At 52.1% G+C, this 16,505-nt stretch overlaps 1 protein-coding gene across 2 annotated transcripts in view; it reads left to right on the top strand.

Annotated features, from left to right (window-relative positions):
* The window catches only part of ANK1 (ankyrin 1), a 207,622-nt gene that overhangs the window by 137,936 nt on the left and 53,181 nt on the right, over positions 1 to 16,505 (top strand). For both annotated transcript variants that reach the window (XM_044912835.1, XM_044912834.1), the window contains exons 4-16: positions 1,521 to 1,619; positions 2,188 to 2,286; positions 3,219 to 3,404; positions 4,394 to 4,492; positions 4,957 to 5,055; positions 5,337 to 5,435; positions 7,442 to 7,639; positions 9,021 to 9,119; positions 9,538 to 9,636; positions 10,196 to 10,294; positions 11,361 to 11,558; positions 12,119 to 12,217; positions 12,662 to 12,760. In XM_044912835.1, coding sequence (XP_044768770.1) covers positions 1,521 to 1,619; positions 2,188 to 2,286; positions 3,219 to 3,404; positions 4,394 to 4,492; positions 4,957 to 5,055; positions 5,337 to 5,435; positions 7,442 to 7,639; positions 9,021 to 9,119; positions 9,538 to 9,636; positions 10,196 to 10,294; positions 11,361 to 11,558; positions 12,119 to 12,217; positions 12,662 to 12,760 — 1,572 coding nt within the window. The remainder of the gene's footprint in view (positions 1 to 1,520; positions 1,620 to 2,187; positions 2,287 to 3,218; positions 3,405 to 4,393; positions 4,493 to 4,956; positions 5,056 to 5,336; positions 5,436 to 7,441; positions 7,640 to 9,020; positions 9,120 to 9,537; positions 9,637 to 10,195; positions 10,295 to 11,360; positions 11,559 to 12,118; positions 12,218 to 12,661; positions 12,761 to 16,505) is intronic.

Raw genomic sequence — 16,505 nt, 5'->3', positions numbered from 1 at the left:
ACTTCCTTCTAAATGGGGAGACTTGGAGATCTGAGTCCTGATTTCTAGAGAAGGTTCTGGTGCCAACAGCCGTGTCCCACTTGGTACAGTGAGTGAGTCGGACCCAGGTGCCAAGGCCTCTAACTGTAAGCTCTTTGGACTTCTATGAAAAATGATTAATTAACATCTATACCTTCATTTCTGGCACTTATTCTCTGACAGATATTTGAGGAAGAACCCTTTGGTTTTATCAAATGGAACTTAAGGAGAAATCAAAAAGACACCCTTGGGAGGTGACAAGCAGGGCCGTCTGGCCTGATACGGGCCACACTTTAGAAACAAAGACCTGAGCCCCCTGCAGCCCCCAGGAGCCCTCAGTGGGACTACCTCTCCCACCTGCGGGCGCCTGGGGCCGCGCTGGCTGGGGGGCCACAGAGCTTGGCGCCCGCGCTGGTCCGTTCCGCCCGGGTGAGGACACTCTTCTCCCAGTGGCAGAGGCCCCAGTGCATGGTCTGAGTTTGAAGTCCCTACTTGTCGGGGCTTGAGTGCCTGAGATGGATTAGCAAGTGTTTATGTAGTTTAGGTAAATTATATACCATATGAACTATAAAAAGATGAGTTCATTTGAGATCTCTGCTCTTAAGTAGCAGAGGGACAGATGGACCCAGATGGGTCCCGTTTTCTCCCGCCTGCCCTATGGACAGAAGCTGTCGGTGGGGGTGCGGGGGCTGTCCTGCCTGCCTCTCACTGAGCAGGGGTGCCAGTGGGGTCACGTAGGTGAGTCAGAGAATGGGCCTGTATTCCAGCCCCAGGACATCTGGGAGGCAGGAGGAAGACTGGCAGGAAGGCCAGCATCCTGATCACAAGCAGCCTGCCAGACCTAAACCCCGTCTACCAATTGTTAAATACCCAGAATGGATCTGGACAAGAAAATCTGAGTGTTCTAGTCACCTCCTCAGAACCTGCCCCCAGTCCCTTTACATATTTCTGCCCTTTCCTCTCTTCGCCTTTCAGTCCTCTGTCCCCCCTTGGCCCAGCTTCAGGTGAAGGGCACCGAGCCTATGGCCTATGCCAGCCTCCTTCCGCAGGGCTCTGGGCCTCGCAGGGGCTCTGCGTCGTCCTGCAGTTGCAGCTTGTGAGGAGCTGGAAGTCCACAGAAGCCCGGCTTGCCTGGCAAACCTTTCAGTGTGTGTCCTGAGGAATGCTGACTATCTGTCAGCTGATGACAGAACGCTATGTCTGCAGGCAGCAGATTAGGTGTTGAAAAGTGGCTTCTTTATTCTTTGGCATGATTTTTTGTGTGGAGAACAGGAAGGCTTTTCCTCCTTGGGCTTTCAGTATTATTTCAAGGTGTATAAAGGGTCAGGCACGTTCATGGGTGTTGTCTACCCCTTTTGGCCATGAAGAAAGCCCACTGTCCCCCACCCCAACCCGTAGCCTTGTTTGTGTACCCTTAATGGTGACTTTACCTTTGACCGTCACGGTACCGTTGACAGCCTGGTGGGAAACCTCCTCTGCTTCCTCTCCCCCATGTGTTTCAGAAAGGGAACACAGCTCTGCACATCGCCGCCCTCGCTGGTCAGGATGAGGTGGTCCGGGAGCTGGTCAACTATGGCGCCAATGTCAACGCCCAGTCACAGGTAATGGTCCTCTGGGGTCCCAGGCCAGAGGGCGTTGCCCTTCTTCTCCACCTGCATTTCTGTAATATTGTGGGTGTGTGGTGTAGATTAATTGGCAGTGTGTCTCTAAGCAGTAATGAAGGCAACCTTATTATGTTTTCATGCTTCTATTGCATATTCTACGAATGATGTGGTTAATCATTGAGGGCCCCATCTCTGTTCAGTTAAACCAGCCAAACAATATATCTAGCTATGACTCACGTGGGGAGAGAAAGCCTGTTTAGGGGTGGGTGGGACATGGGGGGTTCACGAGGAAGGGAGTGAAAATAGAGGGTGTGTGTGTGTCTCGTGCAAGATGCTGATGTCCATGGAGTGTCGCCCCCACCTGGTGGCCTTTGTAATAATCCCACTAAGCCATTTCAAAGCCTGGAGTTTTTCCAACAGGAGATATTGGTGGGGACATGGTCCTGTGGGCTAGGTGAAAGTAGGGTGAAGAGAGAGCTGTCCTCAAGTTGAGAGGATTGTGCATCAGGTTTAGCATCTCTCCTTTTGTGGGTGAATGTTAATGACTTTTGCTCTTGGTCTACAGAAAGGCTTTACACCCTTATACATGGCAGCACAAGAGAATCACTTGGAAGTGGTTAAGTTTTTACTGGAAAATGGAGCTAATCAGAATGTACCCACAGAAGTAAGTACCTGGGGCAAATGGCCTCACTACTGGACGCCCCCGGGTGCAGGACACCGCTGGGGGTGTACATTCCTGGGACATGGCTTGAAAGACTTCCTTTGTCGCAATCAGTGTAGAGTGTCGTTGCGTGCTCTCTACCTTCTGATCACTGCACTAATTCCGGGTGCTGCCGGGCTATGCAAGGGAAGAAGGGACAGAGTCATGGGTCTTGAGGAATGCCCAGACACATACCAGAGAAATGACATCAGACTCAAGCTTGTCCTTCCCACGCTAAGCACCACTGAAGGCCGGACCCTAATGAGAAAGGATCCTGCTATAAACCATGAGTCACTTCAGCTCTGGTCCTGAGTTTTGTCATTGACGAAAGGATGAAATTGAACTAGATAGAGCCGAAGCTTCTCTTGACTACTAACATTATAACACTCAGCAGTTAGGTGACTTTGTGCTCATTCTGCTTCGCCAGTTCATGGGGTCCTGTGCCCCTCGGCATACAACCGAGGAGATTAATGACAGTAGCTCACAATCAAATCCTCAGTTCCTGGCATAGTTTCTAGCATTTGGTAGGTGTTACTAATACTCGTGCAATGAAGAATGATCCTCTGCCATGTTGAAGGGTGCAAGGGAGGGTAGGCAAGGAGCACTCCTAGCACCCAGTCAGACTGGGAACAAGTTATAAAGGAAAATGAATGGCTCTGGGCTCAGGGAGATTGCAGAGAAAGAAAGTGGGGCCAAAAGAGGTTTTAGGGCAGAGGTGGCATTTAAACTGAGCTTGACCAATGAAGAGGGCTCTGAATGGTAAGAAAGTCATTGCGGGCTGAGGGCCCACCACAAGCAAGAGCCCTGAGGTGTGAAAGCGTGTGTCCTGCCTGGAAGACAGTGAGTGGTCGGGTGGGGTCGGAGCAAATGGATCTTTCCTCCTTTCCTGTGGCCAGGACGGCTTCACCCCTCTAGCAGTGGCTCTGCAGCAGGGTCACGAGAACGTGGTGGCCCACCTCATCAACTATGGGACGAAAGGGAAGGTGCGCCTGCCCGCCCTGCACATCGCGGCGCGCAACGACGATACGCGGACAGCCGCGGTGCTGCTGCAGAATGACCCCAACCCTGACGTGCTTTCCAAGGTGAGGGCGGCCTTCCCTGGCCGCGGAGCCGTAGGGCTGAACCCCAGCTGTTCCCCGAGAATGCACCGCGGCCGGAGGTGGCACCAGCCGCGCACACGGAGCACCACCAGCCCCCACGGGGCCTCCAGGTTCCCGCTAGTGACCTGGAGGAGCTTTAAATCCCCTAGTGAACACCCAAGAAAATGTGCTTGGTGTGGAGCAGGGAGTGTTCTTGTTGCTCCTGGTCATCCAGGAAAGTATCCAGGGCAGGCTGGCTTTGGGATCTGGCAGGTGGTGTTCCTGAATGTATGCCCCTCTTTTCCTGGCTGGCCCCTGGTGGAGGAAGGAAGGTGTCCCTACGTGGGGAGGTGAGAATGGGGAGGGCTCCCCAGGGGCTTGGACCGCTAGCTGTCTGATGTTCTAAGGCACTGCCGATCCATTATCTGTAAGTTTAGGCTGTTGATGACTTCTGTAGTGGGAGTGGATCGCCCTGAGCTATTCACATGGTCCCTCAACCCCACGTTCGCTGGGTTTTATCTGGGAGGCTGTTGACTGGATTAGGCACGGTCTCAGGTTATGGGACAAAATGATGACGATGACCCACCAAGGGGTCCAAAGGGCCGCTTTGGCCAGCCAGCTGAGTCGCCACGCCCTTTTAGGGGGCTGAAACAATCTCTAGAGTGAAGATCATGGCCCCTGTAACACTTTGTATTCATTAATTAACATTTCTTCGTAAGTAACCGTTCACATAAGTGGGCCCTGCAGAGTTTGAGGTAATGCTAGTCCGTGGTTTGTCCACAGGAACCACAAAACAAACAATGGGGGGCCCTCAGAGGTGGGACCGAGCTTTGACTATGACTTGCCGCAAAGCCTTTCCAAACCCCTTCAGCAAACCTCTCCGTCTTGGGTCCTCGGGCCCTGCCGACATTTCCAGAATCCCTGTCCTTATTCTGAGGTGGAAATGGCAGAGCATGGCTTGTGACAAGTTGTCCCCCTCTGTTGTGCCCCAGACGGGATTCACCCCCCTCCACATCGCAGCTCACTACGAGAACCTCAATGTGGCCCAGTTACTCCTCAACAGGGGTGCCAGTGTCAACTTCACGCCCCAGGTAAGGCCCTCCGGCAGGCCCCGCTCTCAGGCCTGGGCTCTGGGCTTGTCTGCCCCTCACTGTGACACCACAGGTTTCCTCCTTATGGCACGAGTGCCCTCGGGGGAGATGGCCCTGGTGTCTCTTAAGGCTCCTCCTTAATGGGTGTCTGATATCTGCCCATCAGTTTACATTTGCCCATTCTCGAGGTGGGAAGCCTGGGGGGCAGGGTTTTCTGCCAGTCTATTGTGATGACGCTGGGAGACAGGGCTTGGCCAGATTGCTGCGATTAACCAGGATGCTGTCCTGTCCTTATAGGTTTTGAGATTGTTCTTAGGTGAGAAGTGTCCTAAAGAGTAGGCTGAAGGTGGCTTCTTGCATTGCTGCCACTGTAGGGCTGGGGGGACACGGGTGTGGGGTGCGGAGCAGCTGCATTCGAGAGGAAGATGCCACAGCCTGACAGGTCCCTGTGCCTCCCCTTCCAGAACGGCATCACGCCACTGCACATCGCCTCCCGCAGGGGGAACGTGATCATGGTGCGGCTCCTGCTGGACCGCGGGGCCCAGATAGAAACAAGGACCAAGGTGGGTGCCAGTGAGCTCCGTGGCAGGGCCAGCGGTGGGAGTTCTGCCTTCCAGAGCCCCTGCTGGCATGGCGGGCTCTCCGTGACGGGCTGGTGCTGGGCCTCCAGCATCCCGGAACAGCCCGCAGTGGGAGCCAGGAGGCAGCAGGAGACGCAGCGAGATGGGCTGGAGTCGGCCTGGTCCTTAAGGAAGCATCCTCGCTTCGGTGGCTGCAGGGGCACTGCGGGCCATCTTCCCTCCAGTGGCTCTGATAGGTGCCTTTGGGGCTTTCTCTTTTAAAGGATGAATTGACACCTCTCCACTGTGCAGCTCGGAATGGGCACGTGCGAATCTCAGAGATCCTGCTGGACCACGGGGCACCCATCCAAGCCAAAACCAAGGTTCGTAGCTTCCCTTCCGCGAGGAGCATCCTTTCGGCAGGGCTTCAGGTCAGGCCAACCCAGGATCAAATCCCATCTCTAAAAAACGGGGATGGTAATACTACTAACTGAACCAGTGTGATGTGTACCCCAATGCCTGTCACACGGGAGACCCTCGGTATAGCTCTAATTATTAGCTAGATCAGGCATGGCACACTTTTTCTCTAAAGGGCCAGGTAGTCAGTATTTTTAGACTTCGCAAGCCACGATCTCTGTTGCAACAATTCAACTCTGCCATTGTAGTAGGAAAGCAGCCACGGATAATATGCAAACTAGCAGTCGTGTTCCAATAAAACTTTATTTACAAATACAGGCGGGAGGCCAGATTCTTCACTGAGGACTTCCCACTTTTCATTGGGAAGTATGGTGTGACCTTTGTGAAATGCTCTGAGTGGCAACTACCTGTATTAGTTTGCCGGGGCTGCAGTAGCAAAGTGCCTCTCACTGGATGGCGTGAACCACAGCGGCCTGTTGCCCCACGGTTCTGGGGGCTGGAAATCTGAGATCAGAGTCAGCAGGGCCGGTACCTTCAGAGGCTATGAGGGGGGGGATCTGTTCCAGGCCTCTCTCCTGGCGTCCAGTGGTTGCTCGCACTCTTTGGCATTCCTTTGTCATCACCCTGACCTCTGCCTTCATGTTCACATGGCGTGGTCTCTGTGTGTGAGTGTCTGTGTCCAAACTTCCCCTTTTTATGAGGACAGCAGTCATACTGGTTTCAGGCCCCCCCCGAAGACCTCATCGTAACTAAGGACATCGGCAGTGACCTGATTTCCAAATAAGGTCACGTTCCGAGCTCCTGGGGTTAGGACTTGAACATGTGAATTTTGAGGTGACACAATTCCACCCGTAACACGGATACTAGCTGTCACGCAGCCTGACTGTGTGTCTCCCTTGCTGAGAATCTTTTCATGGTCCCTTTCTGAAAGCTAACATCCCAGTTCCTGAGCTCACAAACTGTCATGATGCCGCTCCTGCCTGCCCGGAGCTCAGCTCCGCACCCGCATCAGGCTTGGCCCTCCTGCAGCTTTAACTGCATAGATAGAGCTCCCCAAGTTCCCCGAGCACACGGGGAGGTTCCTCCCCTTCTGTCTTCCTAGAGAAGTTCTAGCTCCCGGCCACCTCCTTCGGAAAGCCTTCTCCCCCATCCTCCCTCCTGGAAACTCTACCCTCCATTGGACCTCTGTGCTTTGATCTTGCCTTCCCTGATGTTACCACACTGAATGGCAACAATGTATCTGTTTCTACCTCCTTTGCTTATGGGTCCACAAGCTTCCTTCCACCAGGGATTATGTCTGTTCTCTTTTGTTTCCCCAGAGCTTAACCCATACCTGCTGCTCATTAATCGCTTAATAAATATTTGTTGAATTAATGTGTGAAGGATCGAGTAAAGAGTCTCCCCTGTTTTTAATGTTTGTTTTTTAAAGAGATTGCTACCTAAGAAACAGTGAGAGTCCTTAAGGAAGTTGTTTTAAGTGATGTGTGTTTGTTAGGAGCAAAGAACAGAGGGATTTAGATCTGAGTTCCATGTTGTGGTCATTCATTCATTCAAAAGCGCATGAATGAAGGACCACTATGTGTGTTTCGTGCTCGTATGGAGATTGTGGGGCATATGAGAGATAGGAGGCACAGTCACTGATCTTAAGAGGCTGCTAAGTATGCAGACACATACCCAACAAGTTAATTACAGACACAATTCAGCAAATCTATGAGGAAGTCCGAGCGAGTGGGACAGAGAAAGAAAAGCCCACAGAAGTCTAGAGTGGTCAGGGAAGGCTTCCCAGAAGAGGTGAGCCTGGCTGGACCTGGCTTAGAGAATTTGATGAGGTGGAAAGGAGAGCGGAGTCAGAGACCAGCATGAGCACAGGAGCCAGACATGGAAGCATCGTGTAAGGAAGAAGTAGGAAGCGAGGTTGGAGCCATCGCCTTGAATTTCCTTTGCAACCGCTTGTTTCTCCCTCTTCTTCCAGAATGGCTTATCCCCCATTCATATGGCGGCTCAGGGAGACCACCTTGACTGTGTCCGACTTCTATTGCAATACAACGCAGAGATAGACGACATCACCCTGGACCATCTGACCCCACTCCACGTGGCGGCCCACTGCGGCCATCACAGAGTAGCCAAGGTCCTTTTGGATAAAGGAGCCAAACCGAATTCCAGAGCCCTGGTGAGTGGGAGGCCACTAGAGAGGGCACCAGAGGGGCAAAGGAAGGGAAGCAGGACCAGAGCTGCATGGCTGAGCCTGGTGGGAAGGGCCACCAGTCGGTGCCTGGAGGTACCCCCGAGACTCGGGGCCTGGAAAATGGCGGCACCGGCTAGGGCCCAAGAGGCATGGCAACACACAGGCGGGATGGTGACCTTCACACTCCCCGTTCTGCACCCCGATGACAGGCTGAGGTCGTGGAGGGGGGGGATTGGGCCCAGGAGACGTCACTAAGAAGCGGTTCCGTGGTATGTGTGTGGGTTGGGGTGCCACTCCATCTAAGCCAGCCTGGAGCTGCAGAACAGGGATTCCTTATAGGCTGCCTGGCTTTTGTATCTGCTTTGGGGGGTGAGTGAAATGGGCCGAGTTAAGCATCCTTCCTCTGCTCATGGGCTTAGAGTTTTCCTAGTGCTGGTGTAGAAGTGAGTTCTCGCCTAGAGTCTCTGGCTCCTCTCGCTCTTGCCCCAGGCCAGGCGTTCCCAGGATAGTGTCAGAGGTCTGGTGGGGTCAGAGTTCTGCACAGAGCATGCCTTTGACCACCATCTCCTCTCTGCCTACTCACACAGGGGAGAATTTAGAAGGCAGGGGAGCTTCCAGGGCTCGAAAGGATGGCTCCTTCATTCATTCAGAAAGCTTTCACTGAGCTCTTGCCACATGCCAGGGACTATTCTGGGGTAGCTGGGGCATTTCTCAGCCTCAGCACTACTGACATTTTGGGTCTGATATTCCTTATTGTGGGGGGCTGGCTTGTGCCTGGTAGGATGTTTAGCAGCATTCTTGCCCCCCACCCCCCCAGGTGCTGATACCCTCCTCCCCTGGTGGTGACAATCAGCAATGTCTCCAGACACTGCCAAATGTCCCCCCTGGGGTGGGGTGGGACAAAATCCCCTCCCCCCACTTCGAGAATCACTGCCTATCGGAGTAAAGCCCTGGGAAAACAGACAAAAACAAACAAAGAAAACTCCCTGCCTCTGTGGAGTTGATGTACACAGTAGAGCTGCTATCCCGAAATCCACTTTACTAAAAATGATCAGTGGTTTCAGGGGAGAGGGAACATGATTCGCTTCACAAAAAGTGCTCTTTATTGTCAGTTTCCCCTGAAGGAAACTTAAAACAGCAGTGCATCCAAAATATGATTAAATTTTTTAAAAAGGTTTATAAACAACTTGTTCAGGAACGTGCTTGGTGCCTAAAGTGGGAGCCAGCTGCCTCTCGGAAAACTGACAGTAACCGGAGTCCAGGCAGTGGGCAGAGGTTGCCTTTTCATCAGCAGGGGGGTCTGGGGGCCCCTTGGGCTAGTGTTGTAAGTTCCTGCTTGTCTGTCTCCCTATGTGTGGGGCTGCAGAATGGCTTTACCCCCTTACATATCGCCTGCAAGAAGAACCACATCCGTGTCATGGAGCTGCTACTGAAGACGGGGGCCTCCATTGACGCTGTCACTGAGGTAGGAGAACTCCACAGACGGGCTGATGGTCCCTGCCCGTGGTCTTCCTCCAGAAGCTTTCTGGACAGTTGTTCTTTTTAGCTCCATGTGGCTGCAGGACTGCGTGTGTGTATGCAAGTCCAGACTGCTTGAAGGAATAAACTGGGTGACCGAGACAGGGGGACATGGGTCAAGTTTCAGGGAGCTTTCCAAGACCAGATGCAAGTTTTTGAGTTGTAAAGCACGCAGAATCACCCTGCAGTGATTTCTTTTTTCCTCCAACCATTTTCCTGGAAGAAAAACCCATCTCATTTAACTCCCTTTGCTTGGAAAACCATTCTGGAGCCCCTAGAAACAAGAAAGCACTAGATTCATCTGGCTCTCCTTTGTAGGAGCAGGAAAGTCTCCTCTGTTCTCATTCCTCTCTTGTGTGTTCCAGTCTGGCTTGACACCTCTCCACGTGGCCTCCTTCATGGGGCACCTGCCCATCGTGAAGAACCTCCTACAGCGGGGGGCATCACCCAATGTCTCCAATGTGGTAAGCCCATGGGGGAGAGCAAGGGCTCTGTCCCCTGGACTGAGAGCTCAGAGGGGAGATGAGCTACTGATCCTAAGATCTCTTCTCTGGGGGGAGAGTGAGAATTCTCACAATAGGAGAGACTGTAGGTTTGGGGAGAATGTGTGTATATATATTATTCACGATATATATATCCCAATTAAATTCGTCACACATCTGTCAGTCCTAGGAGTTTTCTTTTAGAGAATAATTTGGGAACTTCTGTAAGTGTTATCTGGGAATACATTTACAGGTTTTTTTTTTTTTTCAAATTTTATTGATTCTTCTTGAGTTTTTTTTTTACATTTACAGTTTTTAACATTCATTAGTTCTGAGGTTTACTTTTAAGTATACTTAAAACACACACACACACACTCTAGGTGTCCGCAGGCTAAAGGCTAAAGTAGCTGCTTATTGGGACAGCTCCACCTCTTGGACAAAAACCCACCAAGTTACTCCAGGCTGGCACTTTGGAACTCTGCGTGTGTCCTTTTGGAAACTCGGCATGGATTAACATTTCTATAATTCTGTGGTTTTACAGAAAGTGGAGACCCCGCTACACATGGCAGCCAGAGCAGGACACACGGAAGTGGCCAAATATTTGCTCCAGAACAAAGCCAAAGTCAATGCCAAGGCCAAGGTGAGTTCTGGAGGCCAGAAGGATCCTGGGATGTAAGCGATTCAAGCGCAATGAGGAGAAATCCATCCTTATTAGAGGCCCGGCCGCAGTGCCGGCAGCACAAAGGTTCCTCGTCATTCCCACAGTGGTTGCCCTGAACGCTCAGATTCTGCTTTGCAGGGGTTCTGAGAAGGCCGGAGAGATGTTTGCATCAGAGCTGTCCTATTCATTGGGATAATGAAAGCCCAAAGAGCATGGCTGGCCTGCAGGGTTTGGGGGCTGAAAGGGTTTCATGGTGGTTACAGTTCTGGTGTAAGAAGAGAAGCAACTTTTTGGAGAATATATTACCAATGAAAACCAGTCAGGAATTACTTGACCCAAAAAATGGAAGATGCCCCCTTGTTGTAAAAAGTGTTCTCCAGGGATTGGGCGAGGGAACAGTAAGAATTGCTACTGATTGTGCAAGGCGATGGGCTTTCACCAAGATTGGGTTTTCCGACTCTACTGGAGACAGAGGCTGTTTAGAGTTAGAACTGTGGTTTGTGTTTGGGCCACGCACAGAGGCCCCCAGCTGGGCCCAACAGCACAGAGACCCTAGCCTAGTATCAGGGGAGGAGGAGGAGCAAGGGTGGGAAGAAAGTCATCTTTCCCCTTCAGCAGTTTAGACTCTCCTACGAGCCCACTCAAGCAAAGGCAAGTTTCCGCTCAGACGTGACTTGGGAGACAGGAAGAGTGCCTGTTACACTGTGTGAAACATTTTATATACACTACCTGCTTAATCCTAACCAGAGCCCTATGAGGTAGATTATTGTTCCCATTTTACAGATGGGAAGGCTGAGCCTTTTGGCAATTCGGTAGAAATAACAGCTAAGCTGAAGGGTCGTTGTGAGGATTAAATGAGAGAGCATATTTGTTTCTATAACTCAGAGACTTGATTTGAATTCCAGTTCTTCATCTTCCTAGCTGTGTGATCTTGAGAAAGTCACTTACCCTCTCTGGGTCTCACCTTCCTCCTTCGTAAAGTGAAGAGTTGGATTAAGAAACCTTAAGAATATGCCCGGTTCTTTGTTTTCACTTTGGGTTCCAGGATGACCAGACCCCGCTTCACTGTGCGGCTCGCATCGGCCACATGAACATGGTGAAGCTCCTGCTAGAAAATAATGCCAATCCCAACCTGGCCACCATGGCCGGGCATACCCCCCTGCACATTGCGGCCCGAGAGGGCCATGTGGAGACGGCCCTGGCCCTTCTGGAAAAGGAAGCATCCCAGGCATGCATGACCAAGGTACAGGCTTCTTCCCCTGTTCTGGAGAGGGGACTGGCCCGTCACCTCCGGGGCCTGGGGTGCGGGATGGGCACTCCCGCCCGGTTCTCTGTGTGGCCCGGATGATGCTGAAAGCAGCTAGGAGGGCCAGCACCCCCAGACTGGCCGCCATCTGTGAGCCCGATGTGTCGTCCTTCCCCAGAAAGGTGGTAAAACTGTCCTTTCTCGTCTACCCACCGAGCCTTCATCCCTTTATCATGGACTGGCTATTAGCTCTAGACAAATCGGGTCTGGGAATACAAGAAGGACTAAGATTCAACCCTTGCCCTCGACTAGCTAGTAGTGGGGTAACAACACAAGATGGTTATATGTGCCATCACCAGAGGTGCAGGTGGCAAGTGGAAGAGGAAACCTGCTGATTCTTGGGCCCCAGCCTCTGGGAGGGATCAGAAATTGCGTCCTTTACGAGGCTGGCGTCTCCATGCCGGTGAAGGTGGGCTGCCTCCTTTGCCGTGGGCTCTTGCTCTGGCGGGGGACAGCTCTGACGCCCCATGCTTCTGACAGCCTGTGTCTCTCCTCAGAAAGGATTTACCCCTCTCCACGTGGCGGCCAAGTATGGCAAGGTCAGGGTGGCAGAGCTCCTGTTGGAACGAGACGCACATCCAAATGCTGCTGGAAAAGTGAGCTTGAACTTCCCTCCCTGTCTCAGCTTCGAGGCCAGAGCAAAGGACACACTTCGCTCCTTGTGCCTCTTGTTTCTACCTTTTGAATGGGCGGCCATCCAGGGGGAAGGGCCTCTGGCAAGACCGCCTTTCTGACAAGGGCCCTGTGCTCTTAGAAAAAGCTGGTGGCCTTCTCTGAGCAAGTGTGTTGATTGTGCTGTGCCCCGCCGCCCCCGGCCCCCGGGCCCTGCAGAACAAGGAGGTGGCCCCAGGTCTGGTGGGTTATGCTCTTGAGTAACTTCAGATCAAGACTAGATTTGGAAGGATTTTAACCAGACTGTACCATATATAAAAGAAGCGATACAGAGCCCCAAGCGGTGCTGCCAATAGATAGCCGGAGGGATCGCTAGTGGAAAGCCAGCTGAGTGAAGGCTGTTGTCTTTGTCATCTTGTCCCCTGCAGAATGGCTTGACTCCCCTGCACGTGGCTGTCCATCACAACCACCTGGACATCGTCCGGCTGCTGCTTCCCCGGGGCGGCTCCCCGCATAGCCCTGCCTGGGTAAGCCCTCCCCGGGCCACACACCGGGGGCTCCAGGCCCAAACCTGCTCAGGGCCGCGGCCCCTGCAAGGCAGGCCCGCTGCCGCCCCGTCGGGAAGGGCTGTTCCAGGAGCAGCGGGAGGGTTTTCATGTTTTGCTTTTATTTTTACCTCAGTGTTCTCGCCTCGCTCACACGAATGTTACCTGCTGTAATTGCTGCTATTTGGAGACCAGGAGTGGGGTGGGAAAGGGGTACCACTTCTCAGCAACAGGTTACCTCACAGAGGTGGGATTTGCATTACACAACAAATGGGTTCCCCAAACAACTGCGTGTCACCCGAATTCTGTCAGCTGCGTTTGGTCAGCCGGCTGTCAAGGGTCAGCATGTCCAGGAATCTCCGGGGGTGGTGAGCCCTGTTCTCCGATTCTGACTCCATTTGGTGCTGGTGGCACGATGGCCCCACTTTGAGAACTGTCCAGGGTTGCGGGGGACCCTGCCATAACCTTGAAGCAGGGGGCCTCTTTCAAATGTGAAGTCACCCCCAAATGTATTTCTCGTATGAGTTCAGACTTCTACATCGAGGTGTTTTTGTAACAAGGCACACCCACATATATTACATGGTGGACGTAAGGCCAGTGTGCCTGCCCCTGAAGGACGCTGCCCCGAGTAGCAGGTTCATTGCCTCTCAAGGGAACCAAGTAAAGGGAGTTGACTGGGCTTGCTTATGTAAGATCCGACTTCGGGGCGGGGGAGGGGGTGGCGGGGAGCTAGTACAAGGTGAAGGGATAAAGCTAGTCGTGAGGATCATTTTTGGAGACGGGCTGGCTCGTGTGGGACCAGAGAGTGTGCAGTGTTTGTCTGTGAGAGGAGGGGGCTGATGGCCACACAGGGGGGTGGGCCAGGGCTCTGACACAAAGGATGCACCCGTGGTCCCTGCACCCCGGGAGCTCACTACAGGGCAGCCAAGACTCAGAAAACCAGGATAATTTCGGGGAGAGCACACCCCAGTCCTCAGCCACGTGGCAGGGGGAGCCTCTGGGGGGGACTGGTCTGTGATGGCAGCTGACACCTGCTGACTTCAGTGGGAACACAGCCCTAGCCAGGGAAGATCAGTGCGGGCCTTCAGTTTGTCTCCCCTCCTCAGAACGGATGCTCATCTGAATTTTCCAGCATCACTTTGCCGGAGACACAGCGTCTCCCAGACACCTCTGTCTCCTTGGGCTCCTGTCCCCGCTGTTGTAGCAAGCCCACGTCACCGTGTAGACGGAGCATGCGGCCCTGCTAAGATGTGGCTTACTCCTGCCTCTAAAAATAAAGAGCTGGACTCCCTGCCTCCGCACTCCCCTCCTTATAGAAAAGAAATTGGAGCCAGGTTCATGGTATTTAAAGAGAGCCTTATCCAAGTACAAACCTTGTACAGATGGGGTTTGTTTCCATGGCAAAAAATAGTTTCCCAAGTAGTCTGGCAATTTTGTAGAATTTCACATGCAAATCTCTCTGCACCCAAACCAAACCCTCCCCCTTCTAATTTTGATGCTAATGTTGTTTTAACATTTAGGCAGATTTCTCTCCGGCGTGCATTCTTTTGGATGAGCTCATTTCCTTGGGGAGGTAGACCTTTTCGGGGCACACAGCCCTCCCTAACCTCTCTACCTGGCCGTCCCTGTCCTTGTCACCTACAGAAGGTCATTTATTCCCTTTAATCCTGCTTTTGGGGAAGCGCAGAGGGTTAGTCTCTGTTCTGAGAAGGCCAGCTTCTCCTGTATATGTCAGTTTTAACCAAGGGTCACCTGGCCTGAGCTGCCTCCAACACCAGGGTGCCCTTTGCCAGGATAGGGTGCTGCTTTTGTCAATGTGCACACCCACAGCTGCCCAAGTGACCTGGACTCCTGATTATACCGCCATGAGCATACTGCAGCTTGCTCCAGTTTCTGCCCTTTGTCTGTTCAAAGAAGTCCTAATAATCGTTGCTTTCATGCTGTGGATACTTGCTACAGACTGGGCCCTGGCGAGGGGTTTAGCTACCTCATCCCAGTTCCTCCTGTGGACAGCGTTCCCTGATGCTTGCCTTACAGAGAGTGATCTTTGGGGTTGGCTCCAAATCTCAGGCTTCATCCAGCAAACCACACCACTTTCTTTGCTTTCTGTTGATACGATCCAAACATTATTTTGTTTAGTTAATATTATAATCAAAATGTTGATCTCGTTATGGGAACACAGCCTAAAAAGAACGTATTCTCATATTTTTTTTTTTAAAAAAAGGAACACTCAAATGAATTATCTTACATAATTATTCAAAGGAAATGGTTTTTTTAATTCAATTTAATTCTTTGGGTTTATTACAACTTTTCATTTCCCCACGAAGTCCACTTTCCAAGTGGTTCTTTCCCTGTCCTCCAATGCTATAAAACTGTCAGACCCCTTTTCTCCTCTTTCCTTTTCCTGATCAGTGATCCCAGCAGAATCAGAAACGGTTTGCACAGTCTGACAGAGACTGGCGGGGAGGTTCAGTGCTCTGGGGTATCCAGAGGAATGCTGGCCAAGGTGGGGAAACCAGATGTCGTATGCCATGTGCCCTGGGACTGGCGGGCGTGGGCTTTGAAAGTCATGGGTCCTGCTCAGAGGTCCTCAGGCCTGGCCTCTCTTCTAGCCCTGAATGTGTGGGGGTCTCGCTACTCAAAGTGTGGTCCCTGGGCCAGCAGCCTCAGCCTCACCTGGAAATGCAGAATTTGGGGCCTCCCTAGAACTTCTGAGTCAGAGTCTACATTTGAGCAAGATCACGCATGCTTTGTGTACACATTGTGGTTTGAGAAGCACTCTTCCAGCTGATAGAACCTCAGCCCTGGGGTCTGAAGGCCAGCGCGGGTTTCCTGTTGTTCATTTACTAGGTGACATGAGATACGGCACTTAACCTCACCGAGAGTTGACTTCTTTAGCCACAAAATGAGCTAATAATAAAAATGCCTACCTGACTTGCTGTACAAGGGACCATGTAGGTGAAAGGGGTTTCTAACAGTGATGACCAAATCAGACTTCATCTGTCTGCGGCAGGATGAGGAGTGCGCTCTGGAATGTAAACCCATGTACTGCTTCCTTCACGGAAAAAGTCTTCTTACCAGAGAGAGAGAGGAGCTAGCTGAATAAACAGTATATGGTGTCATAGTCGATTTACTTTTGGCCAGGCTCCTTCATCTTGTCATGGCCTCAAACATCTTGTAAACCAGCGCACTGCAAAACCGTACGCAGGTTTATTACTTTTATATCTTTATTTTGGAAAACACCTTCACATATATTATCATATTTTATCCATCCAACAGCTGCAAGAAAAGAACATGCTGGATGTCATTATCTGCTTTAAATGCCTTTTAAAAATACAGAAAGATGTCTAGAGGTGACTGACTCTCCAGTCACCTGGCTAGTTAGTGTGGAAGGAGGACTGACTCCACATCCCCGGTTCCTTGCCAGGGACACCTGTCCCCTTAGACCAGCAGCCCCAGCCCACAAGCCCAGGGGGAGCCCGGGCCGTTGCAGGGGGAGAGAAGAGGGCTAGGATCCTTTTCCTTCATGAACTATCGGGGGTGGGGGTGGGGAGAGTGGTTCTCGCAGACAGGAGCCTTTCATTTACTTCCCAGCCTGCCAGTTCTTCCGTGAGCTGCCTGCTTGGATCCTAGCTTTTGTGATGGTAGGGCACGCCCTGCAGAGCAGTCTGTCAGAACTTGAATACAGAAAATAGGGGGTGAGGAGAGGCACAGGACGCTTGCGGGC

Source organism: Neomonachus schauinslandi, chromosome 2, assembly GCF_002201575.2.
Source record: "Neomonachus schauinslandi chromosome 2, ASM220157v2, whole genome shotgun sequence".
NCBI classification, from domain to species: Eukaryota; Metazoa; Chordata; class Mammalia; order Carnivora; family Phocidae; genus Neomonachus; species Neomonachus schauinslandi.
The sequence above is the reverse complement of the archived record's forward strand: the minus strand, read 5'-3'. Positions and strand labels throughout refer to the sequence as shown.